General features: G+C 49.4%; 1 protein-coding gene across 1 annotated transcript in view; it reads right to left on the bottom strand.

Moving 5' to 3' along the window:
* The window catches only part of Syt13 (synaptotagmin 13), a 35,877-nt gene extending 22,311 nt beyond the window's left edge, over positions 1-13,566 (bottom strand). The window contains exon 1 of the mRNA XM_070032519.1: positions 13,294-13,566. Within this exon, the coding sequence (XP_069888620.1) occupies positions 13,294-13,476 (183 nt within the window). The 5' untranslated portion in view covers positions 13,477-13,566. The remainder of the gene's footprint in view (positions 1-13,293) is intronic.
* Between the last annotated feature and the right edge of the window lie 11,144 nt (positions 13,567-24,710).

Below are 24,710 nucleotides of genomic sequence, written 5' to 3'. Positions count from 1 at the left end.
CCTCATTAACGTGGGGAATGAACCGCTCATGTCCCCCAGCTGAGCCAGGGACCCGGCACATGTAGGGAGCTCCTGTGTTGCCCTTGTGCCTCCCTTGGGCCATTCTGGACTAGGAGTCAGGTCCCGGTAGAGGTAGAAATGTATGCATGGGGTGGGGGGAGGGAAGCTGCTTCCAGGCAGTCTTCTCTCTGCCCCTCCAGTTGGTGTCCCCTTGATTCCTCCATAAATATTTATTGGTGTGGCAGAGCTCTACCTCCCAAAGAACAGCCAGCGGCCAGACCCTCAGCGCCCGAGGTGAGGCTGGGTAAATCCACTTTGGAGCAGTAGCTTGTCTTCTGGTCCAGTAGCTCATCTTCCTAGCAGTGTTTCCATGGTGACCCCATCACCACCTCTTCTGTGAATTCCAAGCCTGTCTTCCATCCCTTCCCTGAGGACTCACCGCTTTCTCTTTTTCTCCCCTCTGTGGTTAGGTTGGAATCTTAAGAGGCTCATTTGTGGTAGACCCAGGACCTCACCCCACCCCCACCCCCGCCCTCATCTCCAGTCCCCCCCCCATCACCCCATCAGGGAGCAGACTAGGAGACTTGGTGGCGGGTCCACAGCTGTCCGCCCAGTGAAGGAGCCTCTGCCATCCCAGTAAGACTGGACACCACGAGAGTGACAGCCCCAGGGCCAACCCTTCTCTGCAGGAGTCATTCAGCCATTCATTCATCGTTTATTACATCTCTAGGCACCAGTCAGCCACAGGAATGTCACTGTCTAATTGTTGTCCTTTCTGGTGGACATTTGCAGTACACAGAGCACAAAATCAGAACAGCCCCAAAAGGCTGCTTCGGGTGGGAATAAAATAAGCGTTATTACAACCAGGCCAGGTGGCCCAGGATACGATACAAGGGAGGGAAGTCCACGAAGCTGAAAATTTAAAAACCAACCAAAATGATCATGTCCAGCATTCACCACATGTCACACGCAGCAGGGCAGTACCATGGTTATCCTTGCTTTACAGAAGAAGATACTGAGGCACAGAAGGCTTTAGTGAAAAATCCTATGGTTAAAAAGATACCGAGCTGGGATTGGGAGCCCTTGGATGCTGGTGCCCTAGATAAGACCAAACAACCAAGGAGTTGGTGGTCTGGCAGCTGCCTAAAGGCAGGGAAAATGTAAAGTGAAGCCAGCCTGGGTGAGGGGGCCTAGGCTTTACCTCCATCCTTCTAGCCTGGCTATTCAACCCATATTAAGGACCTTCGCCATGACAGAAGCATTGCAGACACTGGTCACTGTGTGCACACACAGTGTATCTGTGCATATGGAAGGGGAGGCACACAGCAGGTTAGTATTATAATAAGTTGACCAATAAAAAGCCAATGATCAAAATGCACTTAGTGTAGGCCACGCACATTATCCAGGGAAGAAGGAGGGGGAGACAGAGACAAGTGGGGAGACACCTGGGGAGCCCCATTTTGGGTGGTTGGACCAGCGGTGTTCACTTGAGTCCTTCAGATGTTTCTGTCCCTGTTTCTTATTTGTGGTGGACATCTGTTTAATACTGGGTTTCCTAAGAAAATTATGTTGGCACTGAAAGGCTGAAAATGTTGATACTCTGTCCGTTCTCTTTGACATTGAATTTAGAATCTTCTCCCAAAGCAGCTGAGGGATTTTCTGATTCCATCATCCTCAGATAATTGATGATTGTGCTAAGGTAATAATTTTCAACCCCTGTCATTGTGCCAATTTCTTTAAAATGTTGGGGAAAAATGCTGAAACTGCGTCGCTTTTTTACCCACAGACAGATTGATTGGAGACGTTCAAGGTTACCCGTTTAACAATGCCCCTTTTTACATGTTTGCACAGCTTTTGTCAGTTTGTTCTACAGACTCTTGAAGCCTGGAGTCGGCTGATCAGAGACCACGTCGGGGTGGGGGAAACCCAGACTGCCGCAGAGACAGCACAGCACAGTCCACCGCAGAGTTGCAGCAAACAGGACAGGGGCTCTTTCACTGGACTCCCCTTTTACGCTCCACACCAGATTGCTACTCAGTCCAACAGAAATCAGCACACATTTGATGCCCATCATGGATTCGCCCAATCTCTACACCATGAATAAGTCTTGCCCTCAGGATTGGTACTGCCCCATGGGGGAGACAAGATAGTCCATACGTGGGCAGGAGGAAGCACAGACAATGTAACTCCCCGACCCGGTGCTCATGGAAGACATGACTAATCCATCCAAGACTTCTTCCTGCTGAGCTGAGACACTGTGTTCCCAGCTCAGGGTTCTACAGAGCCACCAACAATGGATACGAATTCATATGCAAGAGGAAAGCTACTTGCTATTTCTGATGCATACTTATAAAAAGATAAGTCGAAGAAAGTATAGATAGTACTCTTTTTGCTTTTTTTTTTCTCTTTAGTGAGAGAAAATGAAGCCAGGGCCTCCCATATGCCAGGCAAGTGCTCTACCACTAAGTTATACCCCTACTTTCTAAAAGCACTTTTTTTTTTTTTTGTCATACTTGAACTCAGAGCCTGGATGCTATCCCTGATCTTTTTCATTCAAGGTTAGTGTTCTACCACTTTGAGCCACAGCACCACTTCCAGTTTTCTGGTGTTTCATTGGAGATAAGAGTCTCATGGACTTTCCTGTCTGGGCTGGCTTTGAACAACCATCCTCAGATCTCAGCCTCCCGAGTAGCTAGGATTACAGGCATGAACCACCTGCACCTAGACCTAAAAGCAGTCTTTAAAACCCAAGTGTTCTGGAAAGCGTGCATCAAAAGTCCAAGGAGCTGCTCCTCGGAAAGGACTTCCAAAAAGATGTTGAAACAATGCCAGGCACTGGCGGCTAGAATCCTAGCTACTCAGGAGGCTAAAGTCTGAGGACCGCAGTTCAAAGCCAGCCCAGGCAAGAGAGTCCATGAGACTCTTATCTCCAATTAACCACCAGAAAACTGGAAATGGCACTGTAATTCAAAGTGATAGAGTGCTAACCTTGAAGGAAAAAGCTCAGAGACAGTGCCCAGGCCCTGAGTTCAATCCCTATGACTGACAAAACAAAAGAAAGGAAGGAAGGAAGAAGGAAGGAAGGAAGGAAGGAAGGAAGGAAGGAAGGAAGGAAGGAAGGAAGGAAGGAAAGAAGGAAGGAAGGAAGGAAGGAAGGAAGGAAGGAAGGAAGGAAGGAAGGAAGGAAAGAAGGAAGGAAGGAAAAAAAGAGAAAAGTTGAAACGAAGAACTGTGGGAGGGAATTACCTGGGGTTGGATTAGGAGGACTCAGAGAGTAGCTTTGCAGGGCTAAAAGACGATTCCCAACCCAGCACTCTCTACATGATGGACACCATGTTTGGTAGATCATCTGATCTCATCTCCATGACCGTTCAGTGATGAGAACGCACTAACAGGTGGCCATACTGAGCTGTGGACGGGCTGTGCCATGGACTTTACAGTAAGAGCAGAGGAAAGAACTAGAACTCATGGCCAGCTGCCTAACCGGCTCTGCTCAGCTAACCCACAGTATGAATAAAGTTTCCTTTAATGAAACTTAATTATTCAAACAGTTTATTAGTTCAATTACCATTTCATTGACTGTGGCAATGAGCACAGTCCCCCAAGGCTGCCCGTCAGAGTCCCAAAGCTGGCTTTCTTCCCAGCCACATAAGCTGCAGCCACAAGCACCCCTTCTGTGCGCCCCCGAGGAGGCTGAGGTCCTGAGGTGCCTGGGCCAGGACACTTACGCAGCGGTGAACATTGCTGGGTCCTTGGCCATGGCCTTAACCCACTTTTCCAGACTCTAAACCACCGGCAGAGCCAGACACACCAGTGGCCTGCTGTGAACACCCCTGCTGGACAGCACCATCATGGACTTTTGGGGTTACAGAGCCAAGGTGCCTTCTTCAAAGGAAATCTAGAAAATTCTTTAGACTTCAGAAACGCTGCACAGCACATGTACTGCGGGCTGATAGGCTACTGACTCCTCTGCCGTTGACTGCTCGTCTGATTCACTCAGTATGTAGTTTGTCCCCCTACCCTGCCCCAGCCCCTACCTGCTTCCCTGTGAATGGAAGGACCACCTGGCTCCTCTTACCCTGTCTGAGCTCTGACAAGGGCTCTGTGGCAGAAGCCAGCACAGTGGAACCGTGCAGGAGAGAGATAGGCCACAGAGCAAGACAAGAAGCCAGAGTGACTTAGAGTCAGGCTCACTCTTCTCTAGAGACCCTCTCATGAAGACTTCCCTGGGATCCATTAAGAAAGGCCTTAATCCCTCCAAAGCAAAGTTCTCAGTGACCCCAAGACCTACTAGGTCCCACCTCTTAAAGGGTCACCACCTCTTACCACTGCTACATGGAAGAGCAAGCTCCCAACACCTGAATCCTTGGGGTACACCCAAACCATTGCAAGTCCTTTCAAGGTGGAAAGCTAATGCGAATGCTACTGGGTCCCCGAACTCGAATGCAAGACAAGGTGGTAGATGGTGTTAGGTCAGGATCCTTGCCCTCTCTTGACTCCTTTCACTCCTCATGAGTGTGTGTGTGTGTGTGTGTGTGTGTGTGAGTATGTGTGTATGTTCTAGAGTGCCACACAAAAGGTGGCAGTCATGTGGCTGCTTCAAGCATCTGCTCCCTGCACTCATTAGATGACGCATTTGCAGACTACCAAAAAAAAAAAGTCCTGCAACTCAGGCTGATGTTTCTACTTAAAGTAACATCATCAGAGCCAGGTGCTGATGGCTCCTGCCTGTGATCCTACCTACTTAGGAGGCTGAGATCTGAGGATTGTGGTTCAAAGCCAACCCGGGTAGGAAAGTTCATAAGTCTCTTATCCCCAATTAGCCACCCAACAGCTGGAAGTGGAGCTGTGGCTCAGATGGCAGAGTACAAGACTTGAGTGAAAAAGCTAAGGGACAGTGCCTAGGGCTTGAGTGCAAACCCCAATAAATACAGACACACAGACACGCACACCACGTAACATGACCAATTTTACTGTCTTTCTCTATCCGAGTACTTCCTCCATGCCTCCTCTCACCACACCCCTCCTTCCTGGTAGAGACTAGGCTGGAGATGGAAGTGAATTTGAAGACTTTGGTGATGCTCTAGAGGAAGGTAAGCTGTGTGTAATGCAGAAGGTGGGGCAGCTAAAAACCAGAGGCCTTGAAGCTGCCTCTGCCAGCATCTCCTTCGGCCTTACCAAAGTTCCTCCCCTAACTGTCCCTTCCTCCTCCAGGACATTCTTCTTCATCTTATTGGAAGAGTAACGTCTTTGTTCTCCTGCCTCAACTAATGAACATCTCTCCTACATGCTGCTGTCAGCACAGCCAGGTCAAATTTTGTGGCCAAGCAAGGATGCTTGTCCAGTTTCCAGGTTCCACATCAATAACCTGTTGAATGATGACCGAGTGGGTGGAGACTGAAGGGAGGGACGGCAGCGTGAGGTGCCCATACCCCAAGTGCATTTAATTCCTTGGTGATACTGAAGACAGGGGCAGAGGTCACCCAGATAACTCAGTGCCTCCTTCTCCTCACTGCTGCTTTTTTTGTTTTCCTTTTTACAATAGCTGCAAGCAGAGATGGCTGCCCTTGTCCTTTCTCCCCATGCAGATACAGGGCAATCATTCAGCCATTCAGGCCTCCTCAATTCCTGCCATGTGCTCAGCCTGCACTGTTTCCAAGAAGCAAAAGGATGCCTTGAAAGTAATGGAAGCAAGCAGAGAAGTCAATGAACTACATTACAATGCCCTGGGGTCTGTGCCAGGTGGACTCAGTTTCAGTTTGCAGAATTCCCTGAGGGTCCCGAGCCTTATTCATATCTGTAAGCACCTTGGCTACTGGACTCTAATGTGGTTCTGGAATAGTACTGGCTAGTAAGTCTCAGGAGGCAGGCAGTGGTGCTCTATTAATATTTGTGGGAAGTCTTAATGCATACCCAAATCCCCAATCGGCTTCCTAGAGTATTGCCCTGACACCCTTCAACACATTGGCCTTTGCATAATGAATTAGCACTTAGCCAAAGTCCTGTGTGAAGAGGCTGCGTGTACATCACCCCACCCCATAGTGACACAAACTTCACCTGACATGGAACCAGCCCAGCAGTGTAATTAGAGAAACAACACAGAGACACTAAATACCACCCCAGGGGGCTCTGAGAGTGTGGGGGCCCAAGTATTAGGATGGGACCAACCCCACTGATGGAAAAACACCCATTGGCACCCTTACAGCAGCTGTGCTGGGATCTACCCCTAGGGGCCCCATCAGCAATCCTGGAGGCTCACTGGTCCCTACCCAGCCTTCCCAGAAGTCCCCTGCAAGGTTCCTATCTGCCCACGGGAATTTCTGGAAAAAGGCTGTAGTTCCTGGAAGACCACCCAATGCCACCCACCGACCCAGTTGAGCCCCAATCTGTATTTCAAATGGACCAATAAACCTTTTGCCTGTGGGCTTACCTAACCAAGCCCCTAGCTCTAATTCAAACTGAGCAATAGATCTTGGGGGTGGACTCCAACTCAGATGAGGGAATAAAGGGAAACAGCCCACCGCCCCAGAAGCCTAAATTGACAACAATAGTGTTTTTGGCCTGAGAGTTGCTCTTCTGAGTGGCCTTTGGCTTTTGCTTTGCAATGAACTTTCTCTTGTTTGAGTTTCTGTGGTTCCTGGCTTGACTTCTAGACTGCTCCAGAGAATCATGGCTGAAGCATGGAGGGGAGGGGGTCGGTGAAAGGTGGGGAGGGGGGAAGGTGGGACTACGTGGCTACCTGCAGGCTATCTGGAAAGGGGAGCAGCAGGTGGTGACTTACTTCACTTTTCAGTAAATATTTCTTGGGGACTTAGGAGAAGGAACATCAGAATACAGGCATAAGAATAATTTTTAAATGAGGTAGAGTGCCTGAATAAACCGTAAAAGACCCTCGGAGGGCATCTATTTCATTCCCACTATTACGGTTATAAGGAAAATAATGACGAGGTGGCTGGGTGCTGGCGGCTCACACCTATAATCCTAGCTACTCAGGAGACTGAGATCTGAGGATCGAAGTTCAAAGCCAGCCTAGGCAGGAAAATCTGTGAGACTATCTCCAATGAACCACCAGAACACCGGAAGTGGTGCTGTGGGTCAAAGTGGTAGAGTACTAGCCTTGAGCGAAAGAGCTCAGGGACAGTGCCCAGGCCCTGAGTTCAAGATTAAGACCCATGACCACAACCAAGAAGAAGAATGGGTGAGGGGACCCTTATCCCTGGGGGAGGGGGAGCTTACAATGCCTCTGTGGGAGACAGCCTGGCTCCCACCAAGACATTGTAAGCTCCCCCTCCACTCCCAGAAGCACACCCAAGAGAATCAAGGTAGGAACCAGACAAATATCGGTACAGGAATGTCAGAACAGCCCTACTCAAAAGAACCCAAAGGTTCCAATGAACCCAGGCGTTCATGAACTGCACCTGGAGGAGGTATGTGCCCCACAGGACACATCAGCCATAAACACAAATTCCTCATTTGTGCTCTGATGGAGAAAATCTTAAAGACATTAGGCTACGTGAGAACAAAGGTCACAATGGCATTCTGGGAGAGGTGAGCTGATGTGGCAGTGAGGATCTGGGACAGACACAAGGGTGCAGAGACAAGAGTCCCACATGGGACTAGTTCACCGAATATTGTCAGTATGTGCTCATCTCCCTGAAATACTCTATGCTAATTTCATGGCAAAATAATAATAATAACTGCATACAGTCTTCCCTGTTGCTAAGCAACCAGCCCAAACATGTTTACTGTGTAAAGTATGTCTGGAGGGCCCTTGCCTGGAGCAGAACGCGACCAACCCACAAGGAGACAAAGAAACAATCCTAAGTCTCCTGAGGAGTTTTCTGAGGCTGGCAGGTAAAGAGGTAGATTCCCAGGAACTGTCATTCACATCTGGAGAAATACAGTGGTTCTGAGGTGTGATAGGTTAGGGAAAATGAGGCATGGCAAACAGCTGGCAGAAATAAAAAAACTGAAGCTATTCGTTGTAATAGTAATGTGGGGAATAAATTATTTAAAGAGCTGAGACTTGGGATGGGGGTACAGCTCAGCGGTAGAGTCTATGCTTAGCATATAAAGTCCTGGGTTCAACCTCCAGTGAACAGTCAATATCACCAGGGAGGGAGGGAAAGAGGGAGGGTAAGAAGAAGGGAAGGAGGGAGGAAGAAAGTCCGTCTGAGCTGAGTGTGGTAGTACATGCCTGTAATCACAGCATTTGGAAGGCAGAGGCAGGAGTTTAAGAACATCCTTGGTACTCAGGTCGGCTGAGATCTGAGGATCACAGTTCAAAGCCAACCTAGGCAAGAAAGTCCATGAGACTCTTCTCTCCAATGAACCACCAGAAAACTGGAAGTGAAGCTGTGGCTTAAAGCAGTAGAGCACTAGCCTTGGGCAAAAGAGCTCAGGGACAGAGCCTAGACCCTGAGTTCAAGCCCCACAACAGACAAAAATAAAAATAAAAGACATCCTAAGATCTTAGGTCCAAAACAAACCAACCTCCCTAATGAGAAAAAAGAAAAGAGCAGAAGCTCCACAGCATCCCAGAGTTCAATCAGTTCCCAGAGTGGGGCTGGTATTTCTTGTTGCCTCCTAGGGCCAGGGATGGGCAGGAGGCCCTCAGGAGAGCAAGCCACATGAGGAGGACTGTGCTTCAGGCTGCAGTGGAAAGCCCTGGTGCACACTTCATGGCAGTTGCTTGCTTTGTTGTCTGTCTTCCCATTTCCCAGGAAGAGCAGATGTCTGCTCCTCACAGCACTATGCCTGGAACCTTTAATGAGCAAACAAATTAATGTGAGATGCAGTATCTGTGCTCTGCACACCTGTGATCTGCCCAGCCAGTCTCCCTTATGGGTAAAATAAAGACCAGTGATCCAGGATGCTGCTCTGGAGAGCAGGAAGAGGTCAGGTGCAATGCTCCCAGAGTCCTATGCATGGTACCCAGGTCCCTGACCCGAGGGGAAGCCTTTTATGACACAGCGGGTGGCCACAGGAGAAAGAGCGACAGCCCCCAAGGTAGGTCACAATCGAGCAAGAGAAGGTGAGCACCTTATGCCTCTGGAATAATCTAAAAGATATAATAAAACTACTGGCCTAATACTCAATTTGTGTTCACAAACATTAAGTCACAATCGATTCATCTCTTAATAAGAACCTCACTGCTTATAACCCCAAGCAAGAAAAGTACACAAATCACAAAGAGCTGGATGAATTTTTACAAAGAGAACACACAAGTATGACCAGCATCCACATTAAAAGATAGAACAGGAACCAAAGCCCAGAAAGATCCCCCTTCTTAAGCCCGAAACCCCCTCCTTCTCCCCAGGCTGTCCCCAGCTATCTTCCCGATGGTCAACGTCCCCCATACACTTGAGTGTCTATGCAGAATGCACTCCCCCAGCCTCACCACACATTGTGAGGGCTACAGAGAATGTGAAGGACACACTCCTGACCTTGAGGAGAAAGACACTACTCCATATGTATTGTTGGAAACAGAGTTAACATTTATACGATTTCACAAAGACTTGGAATCAGGGTTGGGCACCATGGCTCACCTCTGTTATCCCAGCTACTTGGGAGGTAGAGATGAGAGGTTGATAGTTCAAGGCCAACTTGACTCTCAAGAAAAAACAAACCAAACCAAACCAAACAACAACAAAAACCAAGCCAAACATGGTGGTACACACTGATACTCTTAGTCACTTGGGAAGTGTGGATAGGAGATCACAGTCCAAGGCTAGCCCCTTGCAAAAGCATGAGACACTATGTGAAAAATAACTAAAGCCAAAAGGTCTGGAGACGAAGCTCACAGGGTCAAGTCCAAGGCCCTGAGTTCAAATCTCAATACCACACGCAAAAAAACTAACTTGGAACCAACCTACTAGGTCTGTGTCCTAACCCTATTGAAAGGATAAAATTTCCCATTTGTTAAAACAAGGTTGGTTTTGACTGTGGGATGTGGACAGAAGAAGGTGTGATGACCAGAGGGCCAAGCAACTTCAGGAAAGCCTTTGATGACACCTTAGTTATGAGGGGGCAGCACCCAGATCCTCTAGGGGTTTCTTACAAATTTACAATGATCCAGTTAAGGTTCACACACAACCAGGTAAATACCAGGTAGGAAGGAAAAGAACAGGGTCCCAAGGCAAAAGCATTTTGAGAACAGGTCCAACTCTTGGCTAGGTGGTGGGCTTCAGGGTCCTGTGCTGTGGGCAGGGAAGGTCTCCATCCTTTTGATGGCTTTTCAAGGGGAGAGAGAGGCTGGCTCTGAGGGGAGCAGGGGCACCCACAGCCAGGCTCTCCTGAATGCCCCATCTCCCCTCAGGAATGGCTGAGAAGCCTGTTCAGACAAGAGCAGCAGAAGGAGGAAATTCAAGGAAGGAAGCCAGGATCCAGCTGCCCCTTGCAATTCACTAGCGCTGCCTCCCTTCCCGTGTCACTGGGTCACTGGTGGGTAATGGCAGCTATACTTGTTGAAATGGGCTGATGGCAGGGGTGTCTAGCAATCCAAAATCTGGCCAGAGCTGGAGAGGACCCAGATGTAAACAGAGTGAATTCCTTGCCTCCTTCAAAGGCTGCATGTGGTGGGGCAGGCACTGTCCAAGCAGACATCATGAAGGTGCTGAAGCAGGTAGTTAAGACAAGCAGCTTTACAATTATATATATATATATATGAATATATAAACAATAAGATTTTTTTTTCCTATTCCAAACCATGACCCTCTTAAACTCTGAATCCTGGGAAAACAGACAAGTTCTTTCCGGAGCTCTTATGAACTTTTTGAACTTCATCTCTGCATTTGGGGCAGAGATCAGATTCCCAGGCCTGGGCCTCCAAAAATCCATGGAACTTTCCCAGCAACACAGCTAGTGAGATGTGGGCACACCAACAGGCAGTAGCTGTGTACCCCCATGAACACCCAATTCTCAATGGAACAAAGAAGCCCCAGAAACCTCTGAGGAACCAAAGCCATCCAAGCCCCACCTTGCTGCTCTCTCTTCCTGGGGCACACACATCTTCAAAGAGCCCTTCCCTGATCCTCCTGCCCCCATATACCACCTGTGCTGCCACCCAGCCTCCACATCCTTTGCCTCTGAGTCAGCGTGTTGACTTTTCTCTGTTTACTTTATCTGGGTCAGGAGCTGAGCCAATCTGAGCACAGTGGCCACCAAGCCATTGTGAGATCTCCAGTCACCACATTTACACCTATACATCTAGCCTAGGTGGCCTGATTTCTTGTCCCCAAGGGAGCAGGGGAGGAAATACAGACAGGAAGGTATTTTGTATCAACGCATCTTCATGGTATTCTAACTTAGCATGGGTTGTGAAGAGCTAACCCACAAACCATCTCATCCTGGACAGCTGGAGGGTGGCAGGCCTCTTTGTCAATCTTTTCTCTGGACATCTACTGGCTCACAGGTGTTAAACAGGTAGTGGGAGACATTATGTAAGAAAGCAGATAGGAAGGGTCATGCCTAGTTGTAACAAGTTCTATCAAGGTTTGGAAGGAATGATGAGGGAGAAGGTGTATGGGGGTGGGAATGGGGAGATGTTTGTTTTTAGTATGTGGACAGGTAAAAACCCTCTCCTGAGAAACTCCTTTACAAGGGACCTGAAGAGACCGAAGAAGCCATCTGTGGGAATATGCAATAGGACAGGAGAGAGAGAGAGAGAGACAGAAACAGCTTGGTGTCTTGGAAGAATGGTCATAAATCCAGCAGGACTGAGGCTGCAGAAGAGGTCACCCAGGTGAGCTTGGCAGCTAGCTGGATGCTTTAGGTGAGGGAATGGAGTAGAATCATTACTAGCAAGGATTCAAAAAATTCAGACCTGCTGTGTGTGGCCTTGGGCAAGTCCCTGGCCGTCTCTGAACTTCTCTTTCCTAAGCTTTATGTTGGATCATCCTGTAGCTTCTTCTCTGGGTTGTTAGAACAGAGCCTGGCAGGGTGGCAGGGAAGAGCCACATTGTGGTGGCCCCAACATTGGGTTGGGGGTGCTGGCTGTCAATAAGAGGAAGAGTTGGAAGGGATCCGGGAGGCCATGCATACCGTCTGCTTCCCAGTGGATCTCTGGGAAGTGGGTGGGAACAGCGCCTGGAGAGCCACCACTGAACAGAAGCAGGAGCCATCTGTCCCTCAGGTGTCCAGGGCAGGAGAGAAGGCTAAGAGGCACACAAGGCAGCCGACCATGATTTCTAGACAGGAGCACATGACCCCCATAGGGCCCCCAGGCGGACCCCTAATGTCTACTGGCTCCTTTCTACCAGGGTCCCTGTCACATCCCCTGATTCTAAGTGTCATGTCCTGCCTGCTGTCCCTGTCCAGTGAGGGACACAGGTCCACACACTGGAAGCTACTGAATCATCAGCCGAGGGGGAAAGGGTAAATTTGGTGTGCAGTGCTGCTCCCAGGACCCTAAGTCTATGGGGACTTGAGAGGTCTGGGGCACGGGTGGGAGGTGGGAGGGGGGATTGGGGAGGTCACCTAAGCCCTCCTTTCTCAAATCACTCCAGCAAGACCCTTGGATTTCTCCACGGCTACTGCATCCCAGCCCAGGCCCGGCCCCCAAGGGGTTCTGGGGAGGCGCAGATGGAACGGATTAAAGCCTTCCAGTCCCTGCGGATGTCCTCAGATTATGTCCTCAGACATGATGGGGGGGGCGGGTTGTGGCAGCCCCTCTGGCTGACTGGAACTGCTTCTCCAGACCCCAGGCCCAGTGTGTGTGTGTGCGTGTGTGTGTGTGTGCGTGTGTGTGTGTGTGTGCGTGCGTGTGCGTGTGCGTGTGTGTGCATGTGTGTGTTTTCCTCTCAGTTATATGTGTTTATGCACCAGCTCCATTAGCCCCCTCCTCTCTCCATCGCCCTTGCTCTGATTGGCATCAGGGAACAAGCTTCTCCCTGGCCCTGCGTTCCTCCTTGTCTGGCCCCACCTCAGGGCCCTCCCGGCCCCCTCCCACATCCCTTTCCAGTGCTCTTTAGGATCACAGCCTTCCCCCCACCTCTCCCCCGCCCCTGCGCCCCGTCCTCCCCTCCGCTCCCCCTCCTCCTCTCCCTCCCCTCGCCCTTCCTGCTCCTCCCGCCCCGCGCACCCCCAGCACCCCCATTCCTACCCCAAGCCCCCTCCCCTCCCCTCCCCAGCCCACCACCTCTAATTCTCCTCCAGGACCCTCGCCCACCCCTCCAGGCCTTCCGGACCCCCTGGATCGAGGCCGCCGTGCCCCGCGCTCCCCCACCCCCGTGTCCCCCGCCGCGGCCCCGGCGACCCCACCTGGCCGGCACGGGGCGGCTCCGCGGCGCTCACCTGTTGGGCGGCCCCGAGCACGCCGGGCCTGGGCTTCTCGGGGTCGGGCTCCCGGTCCCGCGGCTGCAGCCCCTTCTTGGGGTGCATGTGCCGGCACAGGCAGGTGACCCCGCACAACGCGAGGATGCTGGTGGCGGTGCCCAGCGTGGCGCCCAGCGCGATCACGGGCACCGACAGCACCATGGTGCCCGCTCCCCGCGCCCGCGGTGCGCGCCCCGCTCCCCGCGCCCGCGCGGCCCCGGCCCGCCGCCCGCCAACCTCGGCTCCGGTCCCCGCGAGCCAGCGGCGTCCGCCGGCAGAGGGGCGGGGACGGGGAGGAGGAGGGAGGGGGCGGACGTCAGAGGAGGGGGCCGACCCTGGGCGCGTCAGCCGGCCACCCCCCCCCCCGCCAACACGTGACCCGGCCCCCACCCGCGCGCGGGGCCGGGCCTGGCCGCGCAGGGGCCTGGCTGCCTGGGCCTTTCTTCATGCTGCACCTGCTCGCGGGGATGGAGGGGCCGGGAAGCCCTGTGAGGTCGCCCAGGACTCAGGGCTCAGACCTGGATCTGGGGCTCCCTCTGGGTAGCCGGGCACTTTATCAGACTAGGTACACCCTTTGCTCACCCTCTTCCTCCGCCCAAGGTCTGCAAGAAGGGCCTGAGATGGGGTGGGCTGGGAGCTTTGCCATCACAAAGTTGGATGTACTTACAGGCCGCAGGCCGAGGGTTGACCCATCAGCTGGCCTGAGTGTGTGTGTGGGGGGGGGGGGCCGTAGTGGGGCTTGAACTCAGGGCCAGGGCCTTATCCCTGATCTTTTCGTACCCAAGGTTAGCCCTCTATCCCTTGAGCTACACCTCTACTTCTGATTTTTTTTAGTGGTTAATTGGAGATGAGAATCTCGCTCAGCTGCGTGCTAGTGGTTCATGCCTGAATCCTAGCTACCCAGGAGGCTGAGATCTGAGGATCACATTCAAAGGCAGCTGGGGCAGGAAAGTCCCTGAGAAAACCAGAAGTGGCACTGTGGCTCAAAGTGGTAGGGTGCTCTCCTTAAACAAAAGAGCTCGGGGACAGTATCCAGGCCCCAAGTTCAAGCCCCATGACAAAAAGAAAAAGAAAGAATCTCACTGATTTTCCTCCTAGCATGGGCTGGCTTTGAACTGTGATTCTGTCAGATCTCAGCCTCCTAAGTAGCTAGGACTACAGGTGTGAACCACCAGTGCACTGCTATGTGGAATGTTTGCTTCAGTGAACATTGGCCATGACTTGGCAGTACTTTAGGTGTGTTGCACACCTGAGAGAGGAGCGGCAAGGATTTCATCCTCATCCAACACCCTTACCCTCCACCCACCAGTGCTGGTGGCAACTTCAAGTCTGCGGTCTCCAGCCAAGGTTTTCTGCTGAGCTGCCAATCTGATGGGTACCTGTGTCCCTTCCTTCCTTCCCATTTAGTGTCTCAGTTCCCTGTACTTAAATAAAACACCACCCATGACTTCAGGGCTTCAAACAATGATTTTTTTTGTTTTCTGCTTACTCTGACTCGAGGCTGGCTGGGCTCAGCTGGGTGGGTTTTCTGCTCAGCTGGACGTTGCCTGGGGCTATAGTCATCTAAGCATGGACTGTCCAGTCAGGAAACACGGAGGGACCGTCAACGGGCACCCTTTGGTCCCCCTCCATGTGGCCTTCCTCCGTGGCTGAGAAGACCAAGTTCTAACAGAAAGGAATAAAAGCTGCCTGTTCCTTGAAAGTCTGCTTCCAGAAGGTCTAAAACACTGTTTCTTTGGTTAAAGCACTATTTTTCTCTCCAGAGGTGAGGAGCCTGTTTTTATTTTGTTGTTTTTTTTTCTGCCAAGAGCCATTTGGATATTTATAACATTGTTCATTTGAGGGCCATACAAAATTATCAATAGAGGAAGGACAGGCTGTGGGAAGCCAACAAGAAACATAGATGTCTGTTCTGTCATGGACCAAACACAAAGGGCCTGGCAGTCCCCACCCCTCCATCCTTCCCCTACAACACACAGAAAAGGTAGTTTCTGAAATGCCAAGGTGGTCCTAGTAGTTGGATGAACAACCATCTTCCAAGGTTCTCCAGGGAGAAAAGCAAGAGACAGGTCAGATCCAAAGCTTTCTTACAGGGACCCTGCAAACCCCTCCATATTCCTCTGTGCATGTTTCCCAGCATGCCTTGCTTTTCTTCTGCTCCTGTTAGCTGGGGCTCATTCAGGAAGTTCACAGCATGGCAGCCCCCCCCCCATCCCGTCACTCACAGCTGCATCCAGCGGGCACTCCATAACTGTTAAGCAACTCACATGATCATCTCAGAAGGAATCTCATCTGCTCTGGGAGTTCCACTTGATTTAATGGACTCTTTTTCACAAGTATTCATTATGTGCTGCTGTACACCAGGTCTGTTTTCCTATGACGTTCCGTTTGCTGCTAAGCATGGAGCTGAAGCACCTCAGTCTCTGGTGTCAGATTTAACAATCTCTCTCTGGAGAGCTTCCCTGAGACGATGTCTTGGCTCCCAGGCCTGGCAATGCAAAATGTTCCCAGGAAATAAGAAGTTTAATTAATGTCATTTGCTGCAGGTCTCCCAGGCATAAGCTGTTCCCCCGAGAGATCCTTGATGTTCCTAATAGGAGCAGGATTTGGTACTGGGGTACAGGGAAAGATGGAGAGCACTTAACATCAGAAAATGTCCGATGGAAATCAGACACCTGCCACGTGATCCATGGTTACTATGGTTACTGGGATGTTGGCAGCTGCAGTGGTCTTCATTTCACATGCAAAGGACCCATGGCAGACCCAGGAACAGACCACAGGACAGGTAAACCCCAATAGACTGATCAGGACTGAGGCATCCTTGCTATTTAACAAGATGTCCTCACACATTTCATCAGAGGCAAGTTTTGCTTCTTATTACTGACGTTGGAGCCATCATCTTTAATGACAATTCTCTCAGAACAGATATCGCTGGCGTTTTGAAAAGTGAGAACAGTCCACTGAGAAAGGTGGTCAGAAGAGTCTGCTGAGGGCGACAGTGGAGACAATCAGAGGAAGAGGCCTATCGATAATTGGGGACAATGGTACTGCCAAGCTGCCAAGGGCAGTCAAGGGCAAGATGAAGGGCAGGCCTGTAAGGCTGGTGTCTTGATGGATATTGTTTGTCCATGGCTGTATAATCTGTGGAAGAATCACACTGAATTTCTAAGGCATTAAGATGCCTTCATCTGGGAGAAAGGATGTCAATTCTATCTAAGTGTCTCTTAATTATGGGGAATGTTCTCAGGACTTTAGTGTTGGGCACACATCACAGAATGGACCTTCACACACAGAGGTGCTACAGGTCTCTCAACACCCATGGCCTTCTGCTATAAAAAGACAAAAAATATATCTTGATGCACATAATAAATGAGGCTTTTGCCAGGTGCATGCAAATAGTTTTGCAGCCATGCTTGATACACAGAAGGACTGCGCTCTAAGATTAATGAGTGTAGTAGGGTGAATACATAAACCAGTAACATATTTTTTATGCTCATTATCAAGTATCACATTCTAAGCCAAATGTGTTAGCGCTAGCCTGGTTAGAGCTCAAGCTCAAAACCAGTTCAAGGCTGGTTTGGATATAACAGTTCTAGAGAGACTCCATCTCAACCAATGGCTGAGCATGATGGTGAGTATCTATTATCTGAACTATAGAGCAAGCACAACATACGGAAGCACAGTACTGGCCACTTGGAGCTTAAAGCAAGAAAGTAACCAGTGGAAACAGAGAAACAGGTGTGGCTCAAGTAGCAGAATGCCTGCCTAGCAAACATGAAGCGCTGAGTTTGAAGCCCAGTACTGCCAAAGATTTTAAAAATAAATTTAAAAAGGAGAAGGCGTTCTCTACCTTATATATGTATACTGCTATACTTCGCTAGGAGCAGCATCGCCATGAAAGAGTGAGGCCTACATCACACTGTGACGTCAGCATCCCAGGGACCACCTTTGTCTACGCGGTACCCAGACTCCATAGAAGAGTCCGGAGGTTAGCACACACCCACGGTGTAGGCTCTTGGTGCCAAGTGGGAGGGAGGAAATCAGATCATTTGAATGGCTGAATTTCACTACTGGAAGGATTTTAGAGAATACCTTCTGTAATCCTTTCATTCCCGCCCCCCACCCCCCACCCCGCAAAGGAAACTGAGAAGAGAAGAGAAATTGAATGACAGCCGAGTGGGTGTTTTAGGTCAGGGTTGGATGATCTACTGCTGCAGTAATAAGCAAGGCTTTGAAGTAATTTATTGAGCTAAAGGACAGTGCTATCAGGTGACTCACCTAGCACTTTCCCCATCAGCAGCTCTGGAATCTGGGCTTTTTCTCTTCCGCAGCTCCTTAGCTTGCAGCTATGCAGAGACTAGGAGGAGTGCTAATGACCGCTGGTTGTAGAAACAGAAGATGTAGAACATTCCATTCCTGGGCCACAATCTGCTAACAGCACAGATGTACCAGGGAAACCAGGGAAAGATGGAGAGGCACGTTTTGGATGTAGTCTCTGGGCCAGGTATAGTGGTATCCACAGGAGGATTATGGTTTGAAGGTGGTTCAGACCCGGGGGGAAAAAAAGTTATCAAGAGTCCATCTGGGGCCTGATGGATCACACCTGTAATCCCAGCTCGGGGAAAACAGGTAGAAGAATTATGATCCGAGGCCAGCTCGGGCAAAGTTAGTGAGAGCCTAGTGCAGATTTCACTAAATCACTCACTCGTTCAGGCCCTGTGCCAATGATGAAGCACTGGCAGTGAGCAAAACCAGGCATAGTACATAGTACATAGTACATACATAGTACATAGTTTACATTCCCAGGGGGGGCATCACAGGTGTGAAATTACAATTGCGATTGACTGATGCAAGTGAGAAAAAGAAGGGTTACAATAGGGATTTAACTTAACTGGCTCAGAGATGCCAGAGGACTTCCCAGAAGAAGGAACAATAGAGCTGAGATCTGAAAGAGCAGTTGCCGGAGAAGAGTGGGTGCTAGGCTGAGCAGTGGCATGTGTAAGGGCCCTGTGACACCTGTACAAGGAGCAAGGCACGGGGAACAGTAGACTGGTTCAAGTCATGTTCCTCCCTCCCCCAATTCTAAATTTTAGTATTTGTTGATTTCTCTAATATGAAATATTTCCATCAGGCACCAGTGACTCATGCCTATAATCCTAGCTACTCAGGAGGCTGAGATCTGAGGATCATAGTTCAAAGCCAGCCTAGGCAGGAAAGTCTTATATATGAGGCTCTTTTATATTCAATTAATCACCACAAACCCAGAAATGGCACTGTGGCTCAAAGTCATAAAGCCCTAGCCTTTGAGCACAAAAGCTCAGGGACAGTGCCCAGGCCCTGAGTTCAAGCCCTACGACCAACAAAAAAGAATACAAAGAAAGAAATATTTCCTCTATGGTCAATATCCAGCTCCCAATAAATTCCTATGAAGCGCAAAGCCCCAAGTTCAATCCGCAACTGGTAAGTAAGTTTATGGGTTGGCTCTTGTGATTGGGGAGGAGGAGGCTCTGCCACAGGCCTGGAGAAGCTCAGCCTGCAGTTAGCCCAAGGCTAGGGCAATGGGGTCCCATCCATCTGTGCTTTGAGAACACCCCCCTGACTTCCGATTGGAAGTGGCTGCTAGGGGACTGAAGAGCAGAGCAGAACGGACCAGATGGGGGATCGGAGGCAGGGGCAACAATGGAAACCTCCCTAAAGACACATGGAGCCGGTGGTGGGCTGGCATGGTGATGACTCGGAGAGGACAAGCATAGTGTGGACAGGTTGCCTGGAAACTCGGCCATCACCCCTGCTAAGGGGAAGTTCTCCAAGCCCGGGCTCCACCCCCAAAGCAGCTTGTGTGGGAGGAAATGCCTGAAATGGGGTTGGGGGGAAGGGGGTTGAGATTCAGGGTCACACCGCAGCACCTTGCAGAACGCAGGAGAGCTGAGGCAGCTGCAGGATCAGTCAGGCCAGTCCTAAGAGAGAGGTCACTTCTGGGACCTCTGGTTGTATCTCTGGGCAATACTGGAGCCATGTCTGGGGGTGGGATGGGGGGCAGAAAGGTGGAAGGGTTGTCCCAGAGGCCCTGACCCAGAGATCCAAGTTTGTAGATGGCACACACATTGGTGTTAGAGCACACGGCCATACCCCTGCCTGAGCACGGCTGAGGCTTTTGCCTTGGCAGTTTTTTTCTCCAATCTGGAGTTCACCCACATTGGGCCACCCTGCTTCAGGTAATCTGAGGGATCCACTTCTGGTTTTCTGGTGATTAATTGGAAATAAGAGTGTCACAGGCTTTCCTGCCCTGGCTGGCTTTGAACCACAGCCTCCTGAGTAGCTAGGATTGCAGTGTCAGGCAAGGTTAAGACTTGCCTAGAAATGAGCTACTTGCTTTTGTGGAAGGCACAGACTACTTTGACAATCTAAGAAAAGCCATTTCCTTTTCTGTAAAATTGCCTGAATGCTGTGTGTGCTATGCAATATAATAGGTAACTGTACATGTTCAAGGACTCTAGGATGTCTTCTGGAAGTTTCTAGATCCCAGAACAGGAGTTTCCAGTATGCTTGAAAGGATATTGGACTTAATTAACAGCATAACTTGAAATTTCCCTCTGCCCTCTCCCTCCCTAAAAAAGAAATGATGAGTTCAAGTCTTCTGTCACTATGGAAACCCTGATGGCATCAAGTTATCTAGGCATTTCTGGGTCTTAGTTTCCTTACCTTGAGGTAGGCTGATCTTCCTCATCTCTTAGGAAAGCAGTGTGCATGCCCGAAGACACAGGTGCATACATAATGACCATCCTCAAATAATGTTCATTAGAAAACAGAAATGGTCCCATTTGATTCGTACCCTTTAATTTTAATTTAATTTAATTTTATTTTATTTTTGGTCAGTCATAGAGCTTGAACTCAGGGCCTAGGCATTGTCCGTGAACTTTTCCACTCAAGGCTAGCACACTACCACTTTGAGCCACAGTCTCGCTTCTGATTCTCTGGTGGTTAATGAGAGATAAGAGGCTCACAGACTTTTCAGCCCAGGCTGGCTTTGAGCCATGATCCTCATATCTCAGCCTCCTGATTTGCTAAGATTACAGGTGTGTGCTACCAGCACCGACCCCTTTAACTTTTTTTTTTTAAAGGAGGCAACTTAGCCTAGTGAAAAGATTTGTTTTTGAAGTCCCATTGACACCCATGGCTCTAGCTCTATGGCTGACTGTCTGTCTGGGAGCCTGAATGGACAAGGCAGTTTCTCCTTTTGTTGAGGGGCAGGGAAAGTCGTTTGCAAAAATGGTTACAGTTATGCCCTTTCTACCGTCTAGGCCCCTTTGCAATGTGACTTGACAAAGAGTACAATCTACTGTTTTCCTCCTTTGGAGTAGGCTTGCCTTGATTTTACTGAGTGGCAGAAATAGCATTGTGCCAATCCTAAACCCAGGCTTGATGATAGCCTGGGAGCTTCCATTGTCTACCATGGAAATCTGCCCACCACCATGTGAAGAAGCCCAGGCTATTGCACAAGGGAAGGGGAGATCAAGCCACCCAGTGCTTCCTGTGACCTTAACCATCAGAAGACCCAGTTCCAAAAGCTCAGTGACTGAAATCTCACAGCAAGACACAGCACCTGACGCGGCCCAGCCCAAGCTAGAAGAATCACCCTGCTGAGCCCAGCCAAGTGTGGACACACTGAACTCTGAGCTACCTTAAATGGTGAGTCATTTTAAGACACTAAGTTTTGGAGTGTTTGTTCCATGTCAAATACGGAGATGCTATTCTATCTTTGTGGATTGCTGTGTAGACTGGTAATGCTAGCCTTTGTAAGGCACCCAGCCTAGGCCCATAAAGTTGTACAATAAATGGCTCTGATTGCGACTTCTAATCCCCAAAGATGCTCTGACCGAGCAGCAATGATGGATGAGACCAGCATTCCCTGAGCCACTGCATAGGAACTGGCCTGGCAGAGCCTAGCACACAGCAAGGGGCCAGGAGCTGAGCACCACCAAAGCAACTTTCCAGCGTAGCCCGAGCTCTCCACTGCCCCTGGGGCACCCGGTGCCTCATGCCCATAGGCTGGTAACGCCCACCAGGCCCAGGCTTACAATCTAGCTGCCTCAGCGGTCTCCCCTCCAGCAGAGTCTCATGGTCATTTAGGCTTCTTGTTTTGTGATTCCCTCTCTCTCATGATTTAATTCACTGGTAAGTCAACACATGAGAAAAAAATGTGGAAGTGAGATTGTTTTATGGCTACTAGGGTGAGTGCTTTGCAAAGATGCACACAAGTCATGGCTGCTTGTAGATGGTGCAAATGCTAGCAGTAAGTTATCTGAGAAAGGCTCGGGGGAACATCATAAGGTATTGGGATGATGCCATCAGATGGCTAGGCAAATGTCTAGTTCTTCCTCCACTGAAAAGAACACAGGATTGGAAACCATAAATGAGGCACGGTGGGCGTGCATTGAACTAATATGACATTTATTAAGTGATTCCTGCTCACCAGGCTGGGAGATTTTTTTTATCTATGCTAATGTATTTAATAAAGATGACATCGAGCTCTAATCATCGAGAGGCGGGCAAGACAATGAGAAGTCTGCCTTAGATTAGAATAAGGTGTGGGTGCCATTTTGACTTATTGAGGAACAACCTACATGGCACATAGGTCCTAAGTATAGGTTGGCCTTTAAAAAAAAAAAAAAAAAAAATACTGAGTGAACACACCCAAGAGAGCTGCTGCTGCCATCTAGAGGCTGTGAGGAGAACTGACCCTTCACGGGTCTCCCAGGACCTCCTTTCTCTTTGGCCTGTTGTGTCCCTAAAATATCCAGTTCTCAAGGCAGTGTCAATGGCTCACACCTGTAATCCTAGCTACTCAGGAGGCTGACATCTGAGGATCACTCTGTGAGACTCTTATCTCCAATTAACCATCAGAAAACCAGAAGTGGCACTGTGGCCCAAGTGGTAGAACACTAGCCTTGAGCACAAAGAGGCTCAGGGACAGCTCCCAGGCCCTGAGTTCACACTCATAATGGACAAAAGTGAAAAGTAGCCAGTTCTCTATCCCTTGCCCCACCACTCTCTGTCCCCTTCCTTGCCTTATTTTTCCAAACCCTCACAACTGACATTATTTAATATTCCACAATGTGGCTGTAATAAGCAGACTCTATCATGTCCATACCCTAAATCTGGCCACTGGGAATGAGAAAATGTCCCCTCCCACTCTCCTATGCACCTGTCACTCCTCACAATTTTGGCCTCAGGTCGTATTCCTGGTGGCTGCCAGCCTGGTCAGCTTCTGAAAATATTTTCTACCATCCCAAGCATTTTTAGATCTTTCTTGTACTGAAAGGTTTTTTTTTTTTTTTTTAAGAAAATATATTCCAGAATGCTTCTGAAAATGGAAATCTCCTCTTTGTGTATTGCTCAGCAGGGCCCATCATCCTCTTCTTACCAATTTACATTGTTTACATCTGGCTTTATCAGAGGTCTCGGCACCTATCTCTCATAAGTTCTGGAACGTACCTTTCCAGAAGAGTCTTTGTCTTTTGGCTTTGTTTATGGTGGGGCCCGATCTCTTGGCCTGAGCGCTGTCCCTCAGCTCTTCAGCTCAAGCCTAACGCTCTACCACTTGAGCCACAGCGCCACTTCTGGCTTTTTCTGATTATGTGGTGCCGAGGAATCGAATCCAGGGTCTCATGGATGCAAAGCAAGCACTCTACCACTGAGCCACCTTCCCAGCCCATGGTGCATTTTTTTAAAAGAGAGAAAGCATTCATACTTAGAAAATTAAATCTGCTCATATTTTTCTTTATGGTATCTGTTTGTCATATCTTACCTAATAAATCATTTCCTCTTCGTATATTTTGTTTGATTTTTTTTTTTTCTAGAGGTGGAACCTAGGGCCTTCCACGTGTAACACAAGGGTTCTAGCATTTGAACTACATCCCAGCTAGAGAGAATGATCTCCTGAGTAGCTGGGATTACAGGTACGTACCACCATACCCATCTTATTTGATCTTTTTAAGTCTTTACTTGTTCCATCAAATCTCCAATTCATCTAGAAACTGCTATAGTGTACACTGCAGAGAAGGGATCTAACTTTATTTGGTCCAGGAGCAAAGCCAAGTATGCAATGTTTACTAAACAAACTAGTTAATCCACAGAACAGAATAACACCTTTTCTGATATTAGTTTAACATATATTTCTGTCTGTTTTATGGACTCTCTTCTGGATCAATGGTATATTTTTGTGTTTTGATGCCAAAAGCAGATTTTTTTTCTTTTTTACTATAACACCTTCAGATCTAAGGGTTTTTTTCCCCCAGTTGTAGGGCTTGAACTCAAGGCCTGGGTACTGTCCCTAAACTATTCGGCTCAAGGTTAGCATTGTAACACACTGAGCCACAGCTCTACTTCTTGTTTCCTTGTAACTAACTGGAGATAAGAGTCTCATGGACTTCCTTGCTTGGGCTGGCTTTGAACCTTGGTCCTCAGCTCTCATGAGTAGCTAGGATTATAGGTGAGAGCCTCTGGCTCCCAGAAAGATGGAAATTTTAATGTTGGCTAGGGCAAGTTCCCTCTCAGCACTGTTATTTGTGCAGGCCATTCTTCATCATTCATTCTTTTTTCTGAACTCAAAATCATTTTCCTATTTCAAAGGATGGAATTTACAATTTCGTTAATTTTGGAAAGTACGTTCTTTCCATCTCCCCCTTCACTTAAAATCGTTTAGTTATTTCTTTTTGGGTGCCAGTGCTGAAGCACCCAAGGCCTGAGTGCTATCCCTGAGCTTTTATTTGCTCTACCCCTAAACCACAGCTCCACTCTGGGAGGTCTCAGGGCCCCATCTTACAAGAGTCTCCCCTGAAAAGAGCATCCTCATACATCTCCTGGAAAATCCCTGGAAGATCCACCAGATCTGACCATACTCCACCTTACAGAACTTGCCCAGGGGCTGAGGTGGTGAGGCCGTGCATTCTCTTAGACAAAGGGTTCATCTTTTCCTTCCTGAACCTTCTTCTGCATATGGCTGATACAAGCCCAGCGTGGCAGGGCAGCCAGGGTGGCAGAGACTCTCAGGGGGGGTGGTTCCCTGGGATGCAGTATTAAAGAGACAGGGAGGAGTTGAGTATTTGGGGAGGAGCTGTGTCAGGCCGTTAACCTGGTTCCAGCAGCGCCTCCTGACTCCTGCAGGCCCAGGCAGGGCAGCGTTTCCTACAGCTGTAGCAGATCCTCGCTGTAGGATACGGCCTCTGAGTGACTATGTGAGTGTGAGCGGCCTGCGATGAGGCTGCAGGTGCTGGGTCCTGGGTGACAGCACAGTTCCTGGGCCTGGGCCCCTGTGAACACTGGCCTCTGACCTCCACTCTCTCCCGGGGTCCGCTCAGCCCCTCACTTTGCTTTATTCCCTCTCACCCCATGAC

This window comes from Dipodomys merriami, unplaced genomic scaffold, assembly GCF_024711535.1.
Source record: "Dipodomys merriami isolate MVZ:Mamm:240054 unplaced genomic scaffold, mDipMer1.0.p SCAF_21, whole genome shotgun sequence".
NCBI classification, from domain to species: Eukaryota; Metazoa; Chordata; class Mammalia; order Rodentia; family Heteromyidae; genus Dipodomys; species Dipodomys merriami.
Note: the sequence above shows the minus strand (reverse complement) of the source record. Positions and strands in the feature narration are given on the sequence as shown.